The following is a 21278-nucleotide window of genomic DNA, read 5'->3' on the forward strand; positions in this document are numbered from 1 at the left end:
GCGATTTTGTGTAATGTTTATTGTTAATGTATGTATATATATATATATCTTATATATATATATATATATATATATATATATATATATATATATATATATCTTATATATATCGCTTTTGAATCATACTATTTATTTAAAATTTAAATGCTGTTTATTTAAACCATAACCCTAAAAAAGTATCACAAAAGTTTCCACAAAAATATTAGGCAACTGTTTTTTTTGTTTGTTTTTTTTTCAATCATCATAAGAATGATTTCTAAAGGATCATGTGACACTGAAGACTGGAGTAATGATGCTGAAAATTCAGCTTTGCATCATAGAAATAAATTTAATTTTAAAGTATATATTCAAATAGAAAATAACTATTTTAATGTGTAATAATATTTAACAAATTTACTGTTTTTGTTTTATGTTTATTAAAATGTTAAAAAATATCTTCAACACTATGGACAGTAGTGTATGATGCAGTATCAAGTAGTATCACAAAATAATAATAATAATAATAATAATAATAATAATAAGTTAATTAATCATAAAATAAGAAGAATTGCTCTTTAGAATCGCTCACATTACATCAGTTAGGGTGAGATATCATTCTTACAATTGGATTTAAACCATGAAATGTTGCAGTTCCTTATAATGTTACCAGTCAACAGCCGAAGCCAATTTTGACTTGCGTTTGGCACTTGGCAAGTGTTAATTTTGGCCCCTGATCTGCGTGGAAGTGTTTAGCTGGATCATGGCATGACAGAAGGTTTTCCATGACTCATTCATGCATTCTTGAAATACGTTGCTGCGGTTTGCCTCTTCTGTTTGGCGTGTGGAGTTTTTGGGGGAAAAGGGCAGGGAGAAAGAAAAGGAGAGTCTGCACCCACATTAATGCCATGCCTCTGTCCCACATCCGCAGAGCCATGTGGAGGACATTTTGAGACCATGTTCTGCAGAATGTCATTATCTCGACAGCACTTCACTAAGATTATTTACAAATGCTTAAGTCTGCACTGCAGCATACTTGCAAGTATAATAATTGTCAGCCACACCTGTAAACGCAGTGCTCTGGTTTCACTCCTCTTCTGAAGAGTTCCCTCCCTTCTGCAGTTTTCGTAACTGAATATCCTTGCAGTGTCCCACATAATTGTGTGGTTCTTTTTGCTGTTGCTTTCTTCTTGGAGGTTTGTGGGAACTGATGATTTCTTTTGGCTTTAAGACAGAGGTGATCTGTTCACAAGGAGAAAGCCGGGAAATATACACAGTTCCAAAACCGAGTGAACATCCTGTTGAAAGATCTGCTGCCACACAATTAGAAAAGGCATGGAGGACTTGACTCACAATTGTTTTCATTAGAGTTTGGCATTAGCATGTTGCTAAGCTAACAACTCAAAACCGAAATTCATAAAAATAGCAAGTACAGAATAAACCAGTCAAACTCTTGGAACTGTTTTATTAATAATTAGCCATACTGCATAGATTATAATCAACAATTCTTCCACTTTGTCCCCAATTTTAGTTTTTTGTTTTTGTTAGTAATAATTTTTTATTTCAGGACAAGACAATATTTCTCATTTCTTGTTTAGTTTGACTTGAAGTGCTAAAATAACTAAAGCTAAATTTAAATAAAATGAATCAATTAAAATGAATAAAAATACACAAATTGAATGAATGAACGAACAAATAAATGAACGAATGAACGAACAAATGAAAATTAAAATGAAAAAAGGTAAAAATGACAAAAAAATTAAAAATAAATAAAAAGCAAGTGAAAACTAAATATAAAAATAAAATCAAAATGAAAAAATATTATCAAAAACTGTTAGGACACATCCCAGTAGTGTACCTATGATGTCATAAAATGCTCCCTAATAAGGCTGCTCACTTGGTTTCAGAAACATAATCACTTTGCTCTTTGCTGTTTGTCACATTCTTTCAGAAGGTTTGTAGAAACCAGAGCTTTTTATTTGATTTTAAGACAAAGTTGGTCTGTTCACGCTGTGAACACTGAGAAAGATACACAGTGTCAAATGAGCCTGCTGTCCAAACATTATAAATCATAGCTTCCATAAACTGCGGCCACTATAAAACTTCAATAATTCCTCCCCTATCAGAGTGCCGTAGGGAAGGGGCTTGTGCAGCGGGGCTGCAAACTGAAACAGACTGAGCCCATCTGGATTCATTAACAAAGAGAAATGGACGAAAAGAAAAAACGAAAGGGTTCCAGGGGAAAAGAAGCATTTCAAGACTGTATAATCACAATCAAGAAAAGCTTGAACATTTGAAAGAACAACATGTTTTTTCCTGTGGTCTAATAAAATTAAAACACAGCAAGTCAGATGCCTCCATGGCCTGAATGCTGCCTCACAATTACAGAGCTGTAAAGTTGAAAAAGAACACGAGTGCCAGGCAGGAAAAAGCGGGACCGGCTCTGACATGAATTACAGTCACAGATTGTGGCCATGTGAAGTGCCAGAGCAGAGGGAGACTTTGAGCTGCCTGTAGCACACTTAGAGATGTGCAAAACTACATATTTTTCAAAATAGTTCACTAGTTGGAGGCTTATGTAAATGACGAGATTGCTAATCTCAAGGATGCCCTGAATAATAAAACTGGTTCACCGAACCTTGATCAAATGGTGGTGTTTATATGAAAAGCAGCTAGAAAGAGCACAACGGAAGAGTTTTGAGACACATTTGTCAAATTTACAGTCAAGTTGTAGGACCGTCAAAAACGGTGTAAGGAATGAATGGCACAGTGGGGATGTAAATAATGAAAGAGGGAAGGAAGGATGGAAGAAAAGACTAAACTAATTCAGGTTTATTTATTTATTTATTTATTTACACACTGGAATCTTAGGACCTCAAGGAAAAATAGAATAGAATAGAATAGAATAGAATAGAATAGAATAGAATAGAAGAAGTATGTGAATTTAATACTATTTACTATTTAATAAGGACAAATGAAAAAGGAGAGTAAAGACATTTATAATGACACAAAATATTTTGTATTATTTATTATTGCTCATTTATTTTTAACAGCTAATAATAATAAGAAGAAATATGTTTCTTGAGCAGCAAATCAAAATATTCAGCTTTGCATCACAGGACTAAAATATGTTTTTTAAGATATATTCAAATAGACCACTTATTTTAAATTGTAATAATATTTCACAGTATTTTGGTTTCTGTGTTTTGATCAAGTAAATGCAGATTGCTAAGAGACTTCTTTTAAAAACATTTAAGCCATCTTACCTACCTCTTTTTTTAAATGTATTATTTATTTTGTTTTTTTTTTATATAGCGTTATACCTGCTTTCATTATTTAGAAACTGGGTTACTCATGAATGGATTACTTCATAATTGGGGGTCCTTGGCATCAAAAAACCCTGAATTAATGAGCCGTGCTTTAAACGTAGAGGTATTGACTTGACATGAAAGTGGCCACTGTTTGCAGGAACCAGCCGTTGCCTGATTGCATCAATTTGTCTTTCAGTCCCAACTTTCCCAACTTTGAAACCGGCTCCCAGTGGAGAGCAAACTCGATTAGGTCAACAGGAACCAGTTCACAAGATGCAAATTGTGAATGAAAATGTCAGCTGAACTTCCTGTGACCTTAGGCTTTATGTGCTTGTTATACCATCGCAGCCAGAGTGGAAACAGCTAATTCGCTTTTTTCCATTCTCTCTCTCTCTCTCTCTCTCTCTCTCTCTCTCTCTCTCTCTCTCTCTCTCTCTCTCGCAGTGAACCACAGGAGACAATTTTTTGGAATACGAGGTCAAATTATGAGAAGGTGGGGGCAGTTTAATTTTGGATCGCATTCCACTGCATTAACATTTTCATTGAAGTCATCTCTCTCAGTGACTGTTGTGTTTTTGAGGAAAAAAAAAATGTTATGCGTGGTTAGTGAAAAAAAACACTTAAAAAATGTTAAATCACTTGAATAAGGCAATAAAACAGCAGGACTTTTGAAGGAAAATCATCTTGTTTACTCACTTACAGAAAACAATATATTGATTTAAATTTCTAAAACACTTTTTGATCATCATGAGCTGTCATCAGTCACCTGAAGAGGGACCAAGAAAGAATGTGAGGACTTCACTGCATTAACATCCAGAAACAGCATCTCTCTGTCATGGATGGAGCCAGAGAGACCCAATGGGATCATTTTGGACTACGAGGTCAAATATTATGAGAAGGTGGGAGCAGTTTAATTTTGATTCGCTGTGGGCATTCACTGCATTAACATTTTCATTTAAAGTCATCACTTTGTCCTTTTATTTGGCATCATTAAGAATCTTGGTCCAGAGTGCACATCTATATACCTGGGAGCATTTCAAGTCATTAGTCGATGTGGCTTATATTTCTGCTGAGAGATGTTTGCCTGAAATGAAATTTTTAACCCAGTACCAATGTTCCCTTAATTTTTGCTTTCATTGAGCAGGTGTTCATTAAAAACATTTGATTCCAAGTAAATTTAATCACCATTCTATATTTATGCCCTGCTTTCATTGACGCACAGAGATCGGAGATCGCACACAGAAACATTCACACACACAAAATTGTTGTCAATGCCTTTTATTAATAAAATAGCGATACTGAATCCTGAATTGCTACAATACATTTCTCAACAACGATGGGGTAAAATCGTTGATTTTTAGACTCGGGTAACTTAATTCACACATACAACTTTAAGGCCTGTTCACACCGGGACGAATATCACGAGATAATCGCTGACCTTTAACGCCTCTTGACTAAACAAAGGGTGCCAATGTGAGTGTACACACTGACGTGCAAAAAGCGACACGTAAAAGTGTAATTTCTTTAAAAAAAATGGTTTGCTGCATTAAAAACTGGCCAACCAAGGAACTTGGCACTTTTGTTCACGTGCCTTTTTGTGCTGAAGTTACAGTAAAACACTACTTGGTGGTGCTCAAGCACAAAACGGTCTTGCCGAGCACAGCTGACACCTAACAACGAAGAGGAAGTAAGTAGATCAAGAAGATGCATCGAGGCAAGACGAATGTAGAGCTGCTGGTCTCATTGGTGTCTGAACACAAAGGGCTTTATGACAAACGCGACTACAAAAATCTCGATAAGAAGGAGTTGTTATGGAGAGGAATTGCAGATCAAATAGGATTTGATTTGTACCGGGGTATTTCTGTTTTTCATTAAGCTATGTAGGTTATTTAACATTTCTATCATAAAAACAATTGATTAATATTAAGTGATTTGCAACTTCCATCTTACCACGCTCTCTTTCGACATTAAGTTGATGATTTGTGCTAAAAATCGTGCTCTGCTTTTGTGAACAGTAAAGCCCACCTACTTTAATTTGATTGGCCATCTCTAATTATTACAGATTGACCATTTTTAATTATTGGGGGGGGGGACTTGTCCCCCTCAATGTCTATGGTGGTTATGGCTCTGATATATAAGTGGCAGAAATCGCCTTTCCCCAACCAAACAGTCAGTGTAGCCAAATAGATTAGCCAAGTCGTTGACAAATGGTTAGACTCCTAACCCTAAGGTTGTGGGTATGAGTCTCGGGCCGGCAATACCACGACTGAGGTGCCCTTGAGCAAGGCACTGAACCCCCAACTGCTCCCTGGGTGCCACAGCATAAATGGCTGCCCACTGCTCTGGGTGAGTGTTCACTGCTGTGTGTGTGCACTTTGGATGGGTTAAATGCAGAGCACGAATTCTGAGTATGGGTCACCATACTTGGCTGTATGTCACTTCACTATCACTGTTTTTCCAACAATAAAATAAAATAAAATTAAATAAAATTTAATAAAATTTAAATAAAATAAAATAAAATAATTTAAAAATGCCATTATGCTGGGAAAAAAATGGTACATTAACAATTTTTCACTCAGAATTTCCTATTAACTTCTACAATTACAAAGAAACAGCAAGTGACAGACTGAATTAAACAAACATTTTTGAAGTATAAAAGCTGAAGCAGTATTTTCTTGTAAAACGTAAACCAATGTTTTTTCACTCCCTAGAATTTTTTTTTTTCTTTCTTTTTAACCTTGTACTTGAATAGTGCAGACCTTAAACAGACAAATTAAACTACATTATTATATATGTAGAACTTTTATTGAGATCATGGAATGCACACGATTTCTCATAGATCCAGTTCCATATTCAGAATCAATGGACATGCAGATGGACTTTGGTTTCAATATTGTGTCTAATCATCTAGTTTTGTTTAGAGAGCTCTCTCTCATTTCTGAGTCTGCCTTCTACACAGATTTCTGTCTTTCTGTGTAGGCAGTGCACAGGCAGTTAAGAGGAAACATTGCTTAGTATTTACTGACCAGGTCAGTTCATTTTAAGCCTTCTTAACAATCTGTGAAAGTGCCAGATGATCTCTGCTTTGGTCTTGTAACACTGGAGGCACTGATCTAAACTCCACCTGTCCATTAAAGCTTGTGGGCTACAAGCCCATGCTCGCCCATCTAAAAAAAAAACTCACAATCTCTGCTCTCTAGTCATGACCCAGTCCGGTCGGCCCCTTGGCTGCTTTCCTACAGATGCCGTATGATTAATGAGCCGTATAGGAATCGGGTCTTGATTGAGGGTCAGTATTGTTGTGCCACATCGGCGCTGCTCTTTTAGGGTCAGTTTTCAGAGGGCTTTCATGCTGTCAGATCCTGTGATGTCTTCTGCTCTAGGTGAAGTGGGTAACGTCTCCCTCGTTCTGAAGCAAGCATTACTCTGGGTTTGGAACTTAACTGGGCCCTGACATTGTGGGAGTCTCCTCTCCCGAACTGGCAGGGGATCTGAGGGTGTGAAAGAAAGCCCTAGAACAGTCTCCAGTGGCAACTGTCCAGAATTCTTCCCGCAGCAAAAACATTCCGTAGCTTTAGTGGGTAAATGACTTGACTGTATGACCGCACAGAGACATGCATATTGAAATTGTAGACCGGATTCGGTTCTCTCCGAGAAATGGTTCATCTTCATCATGACAAAAAGGTCTTAAGTTCAAAATTGAAAGCTCATGCCAATGTTTTAGACCAGCAGTTTATTTGATCCTGTACTTTTCACTCTCCAAATACTAGGGTTGACTGATACAGCTTAAAAAGAGAGATAGATAATAGACAGACAGAAAGACAGACAGACAGACAGACAGATGGATAGATAGATAGATAGATAGATAGATAGATAGATAGATAGATAGATAGATAGACAGACAGACAGACAGACAGACAGACAGACAGACAGACAGACAGACGGACATACAGAAATAAAGATAGATAGATAGATAGATAGATAGATAGATAGATAGATAGATAGATAGATAGATAGATAGATAGATAGATCCATTAAAACAAACAGTTTAAACTGATTTACACAAACTATCGACTATGTTCTTTTTAAAACTTAATGGCCATAATAATAATAATAATAATAAACTTAGTTTTATATTGCATCAAAATAATTGCTGAGTACAACATTTCAAAAGTTTGGGGTTGGTAAAAAATAAAATTAAAGCACACCAAGGCTGTATTTATTTGATCAAAAAACACAGTAAAAATTGTATTATACTGCAGTATTGTTACAATTTAAAGTATGTGTTTTCTATTTGAATATATTTTAAAATGTAATTTATTCCTGTGATGCAAAGCTGAATTTTCAGTATCATTACTCCAGTCTTCAGTGTCATATAATCCTTCAGAAAAGTTATAATCATCTAATATGCTGATGTTTTATCATCAATAATGTTGAAAACTTTTTTTTTTTTTTAGAAACTATTATCTTTTTTTAGGTTTAGTATATTTGGTATATAGAAAGACTTTTTTGTAACAATGTAAAAGTCTTTAGTGTCACTTTTGATCAATTTCATGCATCCTTACTGAATAAAAGTATTTTAAAAATCTTATTGTGGTAATTGTGAATATTTAATATATCATCCAGCTGTAATAAGTTATCTTACAGTAAGCATTATCTGTTAAATAACTTTGACATTGCTCTTGAAGTTAACAGATATTTTTTTAAAGATATATTTACCATATGAAGAGTAGCACTGAACACAAAAACAGCCGTTATACAGCCTAAGCTTCTGCAGAATGAGCTAATGAGTTAACCATAGAATCACTGTAAAAAGTTAAGCCTAAATGTTTCATCTGAATTGTTCTTGAATGGGCAAACTTTATGAGTTGACCTTTTGAGGATAGTTACGCTCAGAATGTGTTCAACATTTAAATTCAGTCCAAATATGCTGATAGCGCTTTCCCATCTGCTGGTGAAAAAAGAAAATCGTTGGACCCTGCGCTTCCTACAGAGGACCTTTGTAATGCGTCTTTCTGTGAGATCAGTGAGGCCCAAATCTCCGCCAGTGGAAATGCTTTCGCTTGACCGTAATCCCCTTATTTGCAAGCAAAAGGCAGCTCATTTTCACCGTCTGGCACAGGTACACTCGGGGGCTCCTGAAATCCTCCATGTCTCATTTGACCCTGGGTGGCACGGTGTTCCCCGTTCACAATGAAATCTAGTCCATCTCTCCATTGATTCCTGTTAATTACACAACCTTGTGAGGCACTGCTTCATCAGGCATAGCTGGAGTCGCCCAAATCCTACACAAGCGGTGCTGCCATGTGGAAAAGCCAGGGACACCCTCGGTAAGACCCTCGGTGCCCCTTGATCTAGGTTGGCAGAGGATAACATGCCACCTTCACCCTTACAAAACACACACAGAGAAGAAAAGGGGGCCCAAAATCTTCTTACCGGATTCAGTGACACACAGGCCGCAGACTTGAACATATAAACCTCATAAAAGAGAGCCAGATCCGCTAAGTGACTTTTCAAAGAAAATGTGGCATCAACAGGCCGAGTTCAAAAACACCATGATGTTTACACTGCATAATGTTGTATAGCGCAAAATCAAACAAACTGCGCTTAATGGATTCCCAAAAAGGCATCGAGATGCTCGGTAACCCTAGTGATGCAGCTCCTGTGAGAAAGCGTCATCCAGTCCGGAGGTCCAAGAGATCCATGTTGCTTCACTTAAAGTAAATCTCTTTTTGATTATACGCCAGGGGGGAATGCTCTGCTCTTTGTGTGTATATATCAAATTAACAATGCTACGAAAGAGGAAAGGGCCTTACGATTCAAGCATCTCTAAATACTTGAGCGCTCTGGTTCATGTTTCCCTGACGTTACAGCATCCCGATCGCGTTCGTCTTTTTGGCAACACTCTAAAATTGGCGTTATTGACGGATAGAGCTTTTTAATTGTCTGGAAACGGTGCATATTTGTGATGATTTTGTCCATTTATCGTATTGATCTCAGAGCGTATTCGAGAATGTTTATTTCTCCTGCAGCTTGGATGGAAGAAATGCTTTGGAAAAGCCATTTTGTATTTACAGAATTTCTTCTTTAGTGGAGAGGAAGGCTGTAAGCCCAGATTGCAATATTTAGACTGTCAAAGTAGAACATGACAAGCATATTAAATTCCACCAATAGCGCACTTGTCGAAAAGTAACAGTTGCACGCCTTGTCAAACCCCGGAGCTGGGAGGTGGCTGATGCAGACCTAGGACATATGGTAAGGATATAGTTTTCTCCAGCGAAAATTTCGACACACCTGTATATGATTTCCAGCTGATCACATGATGTCGTGAGCAGTGAACGGTGACAACCTGGGAAAAGATTTATGACTCGAACAGAGACGCATACAATACGACGCGAGGTATTGGTTTCGTCTTCAGAGTGAATTTATATATTCGAGGCCTCCTCAAACCATAAAACCTGATGCGCTCCATTTGTGGATTGCATTCAGAGTCTGGAGGTTTGAAATGGTTTCTGTGCTGCGTTCGAGAAAGGGGTAGAAATGATTGTCGTCGGATCCAGATCAAATGTGATGTTTGCATTAGTCACTAGGTTTCCATTGGAGTCATGTGTTCGTTACTTTCCATGATGGGTTTTGTCAGTCGACGTCCTACCGCATTTATAAAACTGCTAGATATACAGATCTACAGATGAAATCACTTTTTACAAACAGATGCTCGCTGGTGACACTTACAGGCTCTTTGGGCACCCCGGAAAAAGCTGTTTTGGATTAGTTTTTCATTTGAAAAGGGCTGTGAGAGGAGCCGAAACACCCGGTTTCCAAAATATTGCTTCCAATTTAAGCTCCTAGGGCTGTATTACAGAAACGTTCGATCTTAATTCTTGACTTAAGATAAAAAAAAAAAAGTTCCATTTACTCAGTGAAATGGCCTTGGTTACTTTCTAGATCGGATTCAGAGTTGATTCAGAAGTTTCTGTAATACAGCCTGGACATTTTTACACAACTTCCAAAGCTCAGCCGCATTAACAGATGTAAGGCCCAAAAGAGCATCTATGACCTAACGGAAAGCCATGTTTTGCCATCATCGCAGCACGTACTGGCTCTTTGTGAAAGGAGATGTGAATAAAAACCATGCAATGCTGATAAAATATGGCTTTTCATTTATTTTGAATGCTGTAAGTAACATGTTCCGTCTAAACCAGCGGTCTGGTTTTGATTGTATAAGTCTGGTCAATGTCAAATATTATTACTTATGTGGTGAAATGTGTATTTAAGCAGTAAAGACGCATATTGCATGTGCATGTTTGTTGCTTTTATTTTTTGCTTGCATATTCCACATTTTCCACAGGATTTAGCAAATGTTATATCCATGTGAGGTCATATATTCAACATTTAGGTAAACTGCCAACTGATTTGGTCTACTGTTAAAAAAAAAAAAAAAAAAAAAAAAACCTTCACTGTGTATAGTAGTTATTGCTTTGTAAAAATCCTATATATAAATTCTATCTAGTATGTTTATTAAATTTTTTTCTATATTATCTCATTAGAATTCTAGAATTCCTAATATACCAACATTCTAACATTAATCACAATTTCTTTAAACAAGAAACACAAAGAACATATACACTACATTTTTAAAGGTCGGGATTTTTAAAATATTTTAAAAATATTTTTTAATGAAATCTCTTTTGCTCACTAAGGCTGCATTAATTTGATCAAAAATACAGTAAGAACTGTAATATTGTAAAATATTACTACAATTAAAAGTAGCTGTTTTCTAGTTTAGTATATTTTCAAATGATGGCAAAGATGGATTTCAGCTTCATTACTCCAGTGTCACAAAAATCAAATCATTCTAATATAACGGTTTTGTAAAAAAAAAAAAAAAAAAAATACGTTGTCATAACTGTGCTGTTTAATATTTTTGTGAAAACCATAATACTTCTGTGATGGATAGAAAGTCCCCAAAACAGTATTTATTTTAAATAGAAATATTTTATAATGTAAAATACTTTACTGACAATTTTTCTTCAATTTAATGTCTCCTTGTTGAATAAAAGTGTTATTTTTTCCCCCTCTTTTTCCAAACTTTTAACTTTTGAAGTTTAATCTGTTCTTACAGAGTTCTGTGTGGCTATTTTTTAAGCTTTTTCTGGAAATCCGAAAATCAAAACCAGTTTTTTAGCATTTTGAAAGCTTTGCTTCTTTTGTACCAGCAGTCGCATCAGTGCAGCATTGTTCTAAATGTGGCTGTGCTAACATTGCTGTTTTATTTGTTTCTGATTAGTGGATAAGCTAAGGATATTCAAAGAAATCCAGCATATGTAACTGTACACTGCCTTTGTCATTTAGTGGCGTCTGACAACTATGGTCCATACCAGCGCGCATCAAAAATCCTATTAGCATGTGTAGTCTAGACATGAAACCCAATAGAGCTTTAATTCTTTTACGTGTTTGCCGACCCACGAAAAGATGCTCTCAAATCTCATTTGCCATTAATTACTTCAGCGTGGAGAAACTCGATATCTACAGTGTGGACAAGTGAGCTATTCTTAGAGGTCAACGATGGAGCAAAATGCAAATGAACTTTTGAAGGTTTGCCATAACACTAGCCATGGCCGAAGACTGATAAGTTACATGGATGAATGTGCTGGATAATGCCAGCAAATGAGTGATCCCTCTGTTTGTGGGATGTTTTCCCCCATTTCTGGACTCCTACAATAAACAACAGAAACCTCCCCTCTCTCTCATTCCACTCCTGCCTTTTTCCAGTCAGAGAAACATCTGGAAACAATGGTTTGAAAGCAAAGGCGCCCCATAAATCAGTTAGGTTTTTTCGCTTGTAGAGAGGATCAGTGTACCACAGAAATCTTTAGGAAAGCCATAAAAATCTAAGGAGAAGGTGGCAGTATATTAAGATGAGCTGGCACTGTCCCAAGCAGCCTTAGATGCTCCTGATGAGCATGCATTTTCACGTCCGGTGGGACGTCCCTCTCCTGTCCGCTCCAACGGTCACACGTCAGACAGACGGATGTCTCTGTGTGTCTCTAATGAGATATGATTTACTTCAAATGCTCACTGTTCCTCTTTAAGATTTTAAGATCCTCTTTAGGTTGCTCTGAAGTCCCTTTAAGGCAATTCAGTCCATATTAGTAACAGTCCCAGGAAAATGTAGGTGGTAAACATGCATCTGCTGGAGCACATTTTCTTGCTGAACATCCTGTTCTGATCAGAAATGTACCAGCATTCAAAAGTTTGCGTTCAGTTTTAATAGTTTAATACTTTTATTCAGAAAGAAATCATGTAAATCGATCAAAAGTGATACAGACATCTGTAATGTCACAAAATATTTATATTTCAAATCAATGCTGTCCTCTTAACATGTGCATTCATCAAACAATGAAATCTTGCATCATAATAACCAGAAAATCATAAAAGATGTTTTTGACTCAGCATCAGTCTGATTCATTAATATTGGAGGCAAAAGACGTTAAAATGTTTATGTTATGCTAAAGCTAACATATCTCTTGTTTTCCTCTTATTGCTTTCTATCCTACAGCAGGAACAAGAGACCAGCTACACCATCCTGAGGTCAAAGGGCACAAACGTTACACTGAACGGACTTAAACCCGACACGATCTACCTGCTACAAATCAGAGCACGCACCGCGGCCGGATACGGCGGCAGCAGTCGCAAGTTTGAGTTTGAGACCAGTCCAGACTGTAAGCATTTACATACTTCCTTTCATTCTGTTCTCTATTTACAGTCACATTCCCTTGCAGTCACAACAGCAGATTTAATCCATTCACAGCTGTGCAGCGCAACGAACAATACAGACAAAGGCTCGCAGTTCCCTTGCTTTCTGATCCAATGCACGGTCATACAAGTCATTCACACAGAATAAACCACTTGGGTTAAACGATACGTGCTGCATCTTTTGATGTTTTCTGCAGCACTGTTGAGCACTTAGACTGAGCATTTTGTTAACCCTATATTGTGTCGCAGCATTGCTGAAGGCCTTTTTATCTAATGAAACATTTATAGGAAATCAATGCACACTCATGTAATGAAAAGATACTGTGAGTGGCTCTCCACAGGTTTCTGAACACAATCAGCGATCTATAGGTGCCTCTACATGTATAGCTGGTGTGAAATATACACCAATGCGCATGGAATTATGTTTCTCAGTCACCAGATATTCCATAATGAAAGAAAATGTTTTATGAATAGGATAGTATATAAATTGTGTAAAACATTTGTCTGTGGGAAGTAATGGTTATCTAAATGATTGTTAAAGGTTTATTTCTCAACACTGATTTTTTAATTAATCCAATCCAATTGATCAATCAATTGATTTTATTACTAAAAAAAAGCAGAACAAAAAAAAAAAATAATAATAATCAGTATAATCTGCGGTATTAATTTACAATGGCGCACAGCCTCCTGCTGCTTCCATTTCCTCACAAAATGTGTTTTACTTTGCCATCACTCAATATGTGTCAACACCATCTGATACAAAAAAAACCTGTGCTGTCATGTCACATATTTATGATAAATATTTAAAATCTAGCATTCAGCTTTGATTAAGAATGGATTGAGAATACAAGATTGTTTCAAACTTACTGTCAACTCCATCTACTGAAGAAAAACAGAGTGTGTTGATGGAGTAACAAAATAAACTTTTCACATCACACGTGTATTTAAAAGCAGCAACAATTATATTTTTCTGGTGTTTTAACTACAAATGGGAATTACTTATAATGTGGAAAATTATCCACTATAAAAATCAGTCTTTTTGACCCTGTCATACTCTTAATGGGTGAAATATAAATGGGCCTTCAGGACCCTTGTTAAAAGAAATACACTTTAAATGAAATGCTAAATTAGTAGAACTTTAGATTGCTTTCAAAATCTTTATATGTAATTTCATAATTACTTCTATTGTCTTAAATATATAGTTTAAGTGCACTGCTAAATGTACTGACAAGTTAAACTAAATATATACTGTAATTTCTGTTGAAACTTTCATGTCATGTATTTAAATACATGTATAATTACACATTTAATGAAGTTGCAATTTAATACATTTAAAATAGATTAACTTTAAATGTAATATCAAATAACACACTACAGTTAAAGTTATAAGCACTTTACATGTGAATTTGCATGTTAGTTAACACATCACAAGCATACTACAGTATTTTAAAGTACGTACAGTATATAGTATTTATATAAAATGCTATTTAAAGTAGTTACAAAGTGCACTGTTCAAAAGTGTATTTAAGTGTGTTAAGAAACATATTTATTAAGGTGTACTCTCTGTAAGTACACTTAAGTGACCTTTTATTTCATTAATTTCATATTATCTGCAAACACGTTTATTTTAAATACAAGTGCACATTTAGTACAACACACTTCTTCTAGCGCACGTCTTTTAATGTTTCTATTTGAATTTGTGTGAAGTATTGAGTTATGAACTGAAGTTGGGTTTAAGTTCGATGCCATTATTTTTTTTAAAAATGGTACATATGTGTTAATTAACCTTGAACAGCGACATATCTGTCCAATGTGTGTTTAAAATGTCTCTTTCTCTCTCTGTCTCTCTCCGCAGCCTTTTCCATGTCCAGTGAGAACAGTCAGGTAGTGCTGATCGCTGTCTCCTCCGCCGTGGCCATCATCCTCCTCACTGTAGTGCTCTACATTGTGATAAGCAGGTCTGTCTGTCAGTCAAAGCGCAGTCACACAGAGGTTTAAGTGTGCCCATCTTGAAGCTGTCACTTTGCTGTCTCAAGTCTCTCCGCAGGACCCTTGATCTCCCACCCTTCAGATATGAAGTATGAAAATGTGTGCCCCTTCATGTCTGCTGCCTATATATAGTCATAGACGATTCACTTGGCAGAAGCCGTGTTATTTTTCCTGCCGAATGTAAGGGGCACCGTGAGAGTCGAGTGTCGTGTCATGTAGAGGAGCTGATTTTGGCAGGCGGCACCATTGAAAGAGTGCATGAATCTATGGCTTATTATAAAACCCCAGAATACTGTCATGCCTTATAGAAAAGCAAAACAGTCGAGTTGTTCCTGGCTCTGACTTTTGTCTGTTCAGGTTTTAGTTGCTTCGTACATCGTTTAGAGAAGAAAAAGGATCCAATTAAAGCCGTTAAGAATAATTAACGCTTTTCATCACTTTAATTGACAGGTTGTGTAGATATAGCAAGTCCAAACATCCAGATGAGAAGAGGCTGCCCTTTGGCAACGGCCACTGTGAGTATATATACACCTCAATAATTCTCAATAACACCTGCAAGTATTCAGGTTCTTTCCAGGTGTTTAATACCCATTCCTTACAAATAGTAAAAATCAAAACAAAGTTTTGCTCTAGTATTTATTTTTAAATGTCAGACAGCCCACAAGAAGCCAGTAACGGTGGAGGTTTTTGTAATATCCCTTTTGCTCCCGAGCTACAGCAAGCCAATTGTCCGTATGCTGCCATTTTTCACACTGGCAGAGGTATTAGGAAGGAAATTTAATGGAGGCCCACACAATTTCTCTTAGATTAACCTGCATGAGGTGTCCTGTAGGAGTATAGCTTAGCTAACTGATTAGGTCATCCATAATAGACCTATCCATCTTCAAACCCAGCAAATTGCATTTCTTGACACCCTTAGCTTCCTATTGTAAAGATTCAAATCAACAACCTCTGCGATGGAATATGGTATTTTTTTTTTCACATTGAACCTCCCAAGCACAGCAAATGCTGCTCACAAGCATCAGTATTTATACAGTGCAACATGTTTGTTTGTTTGTTTGTTTGTTTTGCAAGATAGCACTGTATTAATAGTCCTCACACATTCTAAGTATAGTTTTTATTTTTACATTTTGTCACATTCAGTTCTGCTTTCTTTTACCTGTGAATTTTGCTGAGCAACATTAAATGCAACATTAAATCTCTGGCATGCTGACTGTTCTTTTGGTTTTATGACCTTTAAACTTTTAAGGAAATTTAATAGGAAATTCTGAAAATCTCCCATTATATTGACAGAATGCGCAACATTCAGAACAATGAATTCTGATTGGTCTTCTTTTCTGAATCTATTCACATACCAAACTCTGATTGATTGATTGATTGGTTGTTTCTTTCTTGCACCTATTCAAGAGTGAAACAGTCAGGTTCCAGAAATAAAAATGCCTTTCATATTCTCCATAGGGAAGTTGATTTTTAATGATAAACCTACTGTGAGCAGAAAGGTTGTAAATCGATACGCTTTTAGTGAAGCCATCAGTTTGCATCATATCAATTGTAGTTTTTCACCAGGGAATCCACTGTTTAACACATTATCCATGATGCTATAAAAAAATCCACCAATCAGAGAGTTACAGCATGTAAATTGCACCAAATTAACCTTAAGCTCCACCCGCTCCCATGAAGCACCACAAATGACATACTGTAATCAAGTTGCGTTTCCACATGCCCTAAAAATACTTACATTATTGAACATATATATATATATATATATATATATATGCATGTTTTGCTATTAACCCACAAAATGCCTTGCCTCGTAAGCACTGGTGTTTCCTCCAATCTAGATTATTTTGTTTGATTTTCAGTGCGACTGCCTGGAATCAAGACCTACGTGGACCCGCACACTTATGAAGACCCGAGTCAAGCAGTGCACGAATTTGCCAAGGAATTGGAAGCGTCCTGTATCGCCATCGACAAAGTGGTTGGGGCAGGTATGTGGCATCATCCTCACTCTCTGGTGCAATGAAACAAAGTTACCTGCCCTGGACCAAAATACACTTGTAACAAACGTGGCAGGTGGTGTAAATGAGAATCATTTAGCACCGCAGCTGGAGGTGTGTGGCTTTGAGATGGGGAAAGGGTCCCTCCCAGTGCTCATCCTCACTGCCTCAATGCCTTTAATAGACTGCCTGCTGCCAGAGCAGAGGAGCATGGGTAAGCAGAGCACACCTCCGGCTGGGATATTATATTTCACCCCCCACAGCTCTCTCTCTCTCTCTCTCTCTCTCTCTCCCCCCGCATCCCTGATGTCTTAAACAGCCAAGCACATATCAAGATAATGCCTTGTGATTCATGGCTCTGTAGACAATGCAGCAAATAAAGAAACCGTTCTCTTTTGATGTACCACCGTAAAAGTCGGCATACAAACATCAGGGCTCGCACACTGCAAATAAGCACATTCCCTGCTTCGGATGTCACTTCTTTTGTAAATCTGCATTTTACGGCTTTCTTACACTTTGGCAAGCGATGCAAAAGTGTAAAAAGGGGGGTTGTTTTTTTTTATATAGCTTGGAAAATGATCTACTAGCGTGGGTTCGGTAGACCTTCATTTGTCTGCATAGCTTATCAGAGCGATCACTGCTGAGGATTAAGCCAGGTTGATATTTAAGATGGTCAACATCATCTGAACGCTGGCCAAGTCCAGCATGGCGGCTGTTTAGACAGCTTGCAATTATTCCGGCTAACTTTTTCCAGACAGCAAGCCTGGATTTCACCCATCTCTCTAAACTTGCATGGGAAATAAAGTAATTGCACGTTGAATTACGCAAACAGGACACGGCCCTGGCTTGGATGTCTGGGTGGTGACATCATCTTTACCCAAATGTCCATCCAAGTCTCTGTCAGCGTTGTCCATAGTGAAGATCTGACCTCCTGCTGAGCTGTTTGATGTGTGCTCTTACACCTGCATACATAACTCAGTTTAAGGCTGGGATCCATTCACTATGATGCTGCGATTCACCTTTCATTAGGCTCCGCCTTGAAATGTTACTGACCCATCCTACCTGTCAATTTTTTTTTTTTTTTATCATTTTATCAGACAAGCTGATGCTCTTTTCTAATGTACACTAATGTTCAAATTCTTCTTGTTAGTAAGATTTTGTAATATTTAAAAAAAATGTCTCTCATGCTCACTAGTCATTATCATCAAGATACATTATTAAAAAAAAAACATATTATGGTAATATTAAAGAGCTAATTTTAATATATTTTAAAATGTAATTTATTCCTGTGATCAAAGCTGAATTTTCAGCATCATTACTCCAGTCTTCAGTGTCACATGATCCTTCAGAAATCATACTAATTTGCTGATTTGCTGCTCAAGAAGCATTTCTTAATATTATCAATGTTGAAAACAGTTGTGCTGACTAATATTTTTTTTCTTTGGAATTATTTGTTCAATTGAAAGTTTTATTTAAATGTAAACTTTTTTAACATTATACATGTCTTTACTGTATTTTTTTTATCAATTTAATGCATGTTAGGTCCAAAATTATATATCCAAAATGCAGTAAAATGTTGTTACTAGGTACTGTAGCTTAAAATACAGTAACAAATAGGTACCCAGAGCACATTTTACCAAAAATATTCACAGAAATCTCCAGTTTATTCCTATTGGAAGCTTTAACCAGTCTTCCCACAGATGATTATGTTGTGTTTCTTAGACAGACAAAGCTAGATGTAATTCTTAAATCTGACAACTCCAGTGAGGAGAGGTAATTAACATGGATACAGTTTAATTAAAACAGAAATCAGTGCTTCCCATGTTAGCCTTCACTTTCTCTAAAATAAGCGTCTCTCATCAGGGGAGTTTGGAGAGGTGTGCAGCGGCCGACTGAAGCTGCCGTCTAAGAAGGAGATCTGTGTGGCCATCAAGACGCTCAAAGCCGGATACACAGAGAAGCAAAGGCGGGGCTTCCTCAGTGAAGCGAGCATCATGGGACAGTTCGACCACCCCAACATCATCAGGTTGGAGGGTGTGGTCACACGCAGTAAGTTACACACCTGTTCAAAATTTACTTCTGATACCATTTTATTATCCCACGTTAATAGGAGAAAGATGAATGATTTGGGTTTTTTGCTGCATCTGTATGAAAGCATACAGTGAGTTGAGTCTGTTCAGAGGATTCATTTATCATGTTAAGATTTGTTAGTTCAGAGCTCGTCCGCTTGGGAGTATCTCATATAAAACATTAGCTGTTTCCAGCTATGGAATATTAGCGGATGTCATGAAGTTGGCAAATCTTCTACACAGAAAGCCACTGTTGTATTGACCTCTTTCTTGTAACGTTGGGCCAATATCCAGTGCGAGAGACAATTCACATAGGGCTGTAAATCACATATGCTTATATATCTCCTTAGATCAGTCTCTATTATGTAGCATGATCAAAGCGAAATGCTTTAATCCATTGCACAAGCCTCCTCAAGGGCTCTGTGGGGCTGTTTTTTTCTTAATGATAGAGGCAAAAATATATTTAAAAAAAAAAATCACACTTTACCTTATCTGACTTTAAATGGACTGCTAGTATTAAGGCTCTGGTATATTTCATTTTGCACACTGTGTTCCGTTTCTTACACAGCTTTGAAAGTACAATACACTTTATTGATGATGAGCACAGATGGACGTGTTCAGTGTGTGTGCATTACCAAGTGGACCCAATGTATTTGATATTTGAATGTACAACCGCTTGCACATGCACGTGAATGTTCAAACGATTGAACAGCCAAATATAAAATATGCTCAAATGCATTTTGAAATCCATACAGTACCGGACAACAGTTTGGAATAATTATGATTTTTTTTTTTTTTTTTTTTTTTTTTTTTTTTTATTGTGAAAGATGTGAAAGATTAGTGGAATATTATTAAAAAAAAAAAAAAAAAAAAAAAAAAGTGGAATATTATTACAATTTAAAAGGATTGCTTTCATTTTACAATGTAAATTAGTAAATTATCCCTGTGAGGCAAAGTTGAATTTTCAGCATCAATACTTATCATGTGTCATGAATCTTTAGAAATCATTCTAATATGCTCAATATTGATAAATAAATGCAGCCTTGTTGAGCATAGGAGACCATGTTTCAAAAACACCTAATTATTCCAAATTTTCGTCCAGTGGTGTATTGTTCAAAAGCATATGTTGAGGTAAATGAAACAATAACTCAGCATATTATTATTCAAAAAATAATATAAATATAATAATTTATATATAAAAATGAAATATTACACTATTATTACATAGATTAAAATAGCTAAAAAAATAAATAAATAAATAGCCACGGTGTCCCAAACTGCAAAGAAAGAAAGAAAGAAAGAAAGAAAAAAGAAAGAAAGAAAGAAAAAAAAAAAAAAAAAAAAAATAAATAATAATAATATAAAATGTGCAGTAAAAAAATGTTTTGGATATTTTTGCAAATTTGGATAGTGTGCAGGCTTTTCCTTTTCCAATATAAAGATTTAAATTTTAGAAATTTAAAAATTTAGAAATGTAGAAATGTAGAAATTTAGAAAGAAAGAAAGGAAGAAAGAAAGAAAGAAAGAAAGAAAGAAAGAAAGAAAGAAAGAAAGAAAGAAAGAAAGAAAGAAAGAAAGAAAGAAAGAAAGTTTTAATTGAGTTTTTTTACTTAAATTGTGTGATTCATTGAGGCTTTAATAAATCTTCACAATTTTAGTAAGTAGTGAAAAACATTGTGTTGCTGGCCAAGGTTTGCTTCATTCTGCTTTAAGTAGAATTCGGAAAGGAATGTAACAGTTTCCTTTCATGTCCATAATTCCTCATAAAATGAGGATTATGTTGGCTGAGTACATCTTACTGTGCTCACACTTCAGAGTTCTTGACTGTAAATAATGAGAAAACTTCATCATAAATGACTATCATTTGAGGCTGTTGCTGGGAAAGAATGGCCTGTGTAATATGTGTCTGTGTGTGTGTGTGTGTGTGTGTGTGTGTGTGTGTGTGTGTGTGTGTGTGTGTGTGTGTGTGTGTGTCTTTACAGAGGTGGTGCACTTTGCGTGTGGTGAAAGTAGTCCTGGGGTGCAGAGTTTGGGGCCGTGGGGCAAGGTTTGTGCATGTGTCTCCTGTAGCCTCTGACGTGAAATGTTTATTAACTGCCCTGTTTCAGAGACGTTCACACCCCATTTAACCTGCTGCTTTTGGCCCTGTGTTAGGCAAAATATTTGTGGAGCAGCGATTG

General features: G+C 36.4%; 1 protein-coding gene across 1 annotated transcript in view; it reads left to right on the plus strand.

Moving 5' to 3' along the window:
• LOC109098602 (ephrin type-A receptor 3-like) overlaps positions 1-21278 on the plus strand; it is a 123459-nt gene that overhangs the window by 74154 nt on the left and 28027 nt on the right. Inside the window, exons 6-11 of the mRNA XM_042730766.1 lie at positions 4082-4186; positions 12847-13009; positions 14899-15001; positions 15483-15547; positions 16895-17020; positions 18893-19078. Coding sequence (XP_042586700.1) covers positions 4082-4186; positions 12847-13009; positions 14899-15001; positions 15483-15547; positions 16895-17020; positions 18893-19078 — 748 coding nt within the window. The remainder of the gene's footprint in view (positions 1-4081; positions 4187-12846; positions 13010-14898; positions 15002-15482; positions 15548-16894; positions 17021-18892; positions 19079-21278) is intronic.

Source organism: Cyprinus carpio, chromosome B9 (assembly GCF_018340385.1).
Source record: "Cyprinus carpio isolate SPL01 chromosome B9, ASM1834038v1, whole genome shotgun sequence".
Lineage (NCBI taxonomy): Eukaryota > Metazoa > Chordata > Actinopteri > Cypriniformes > Cyprinidae > Cyprinus > Cyprinus carpio.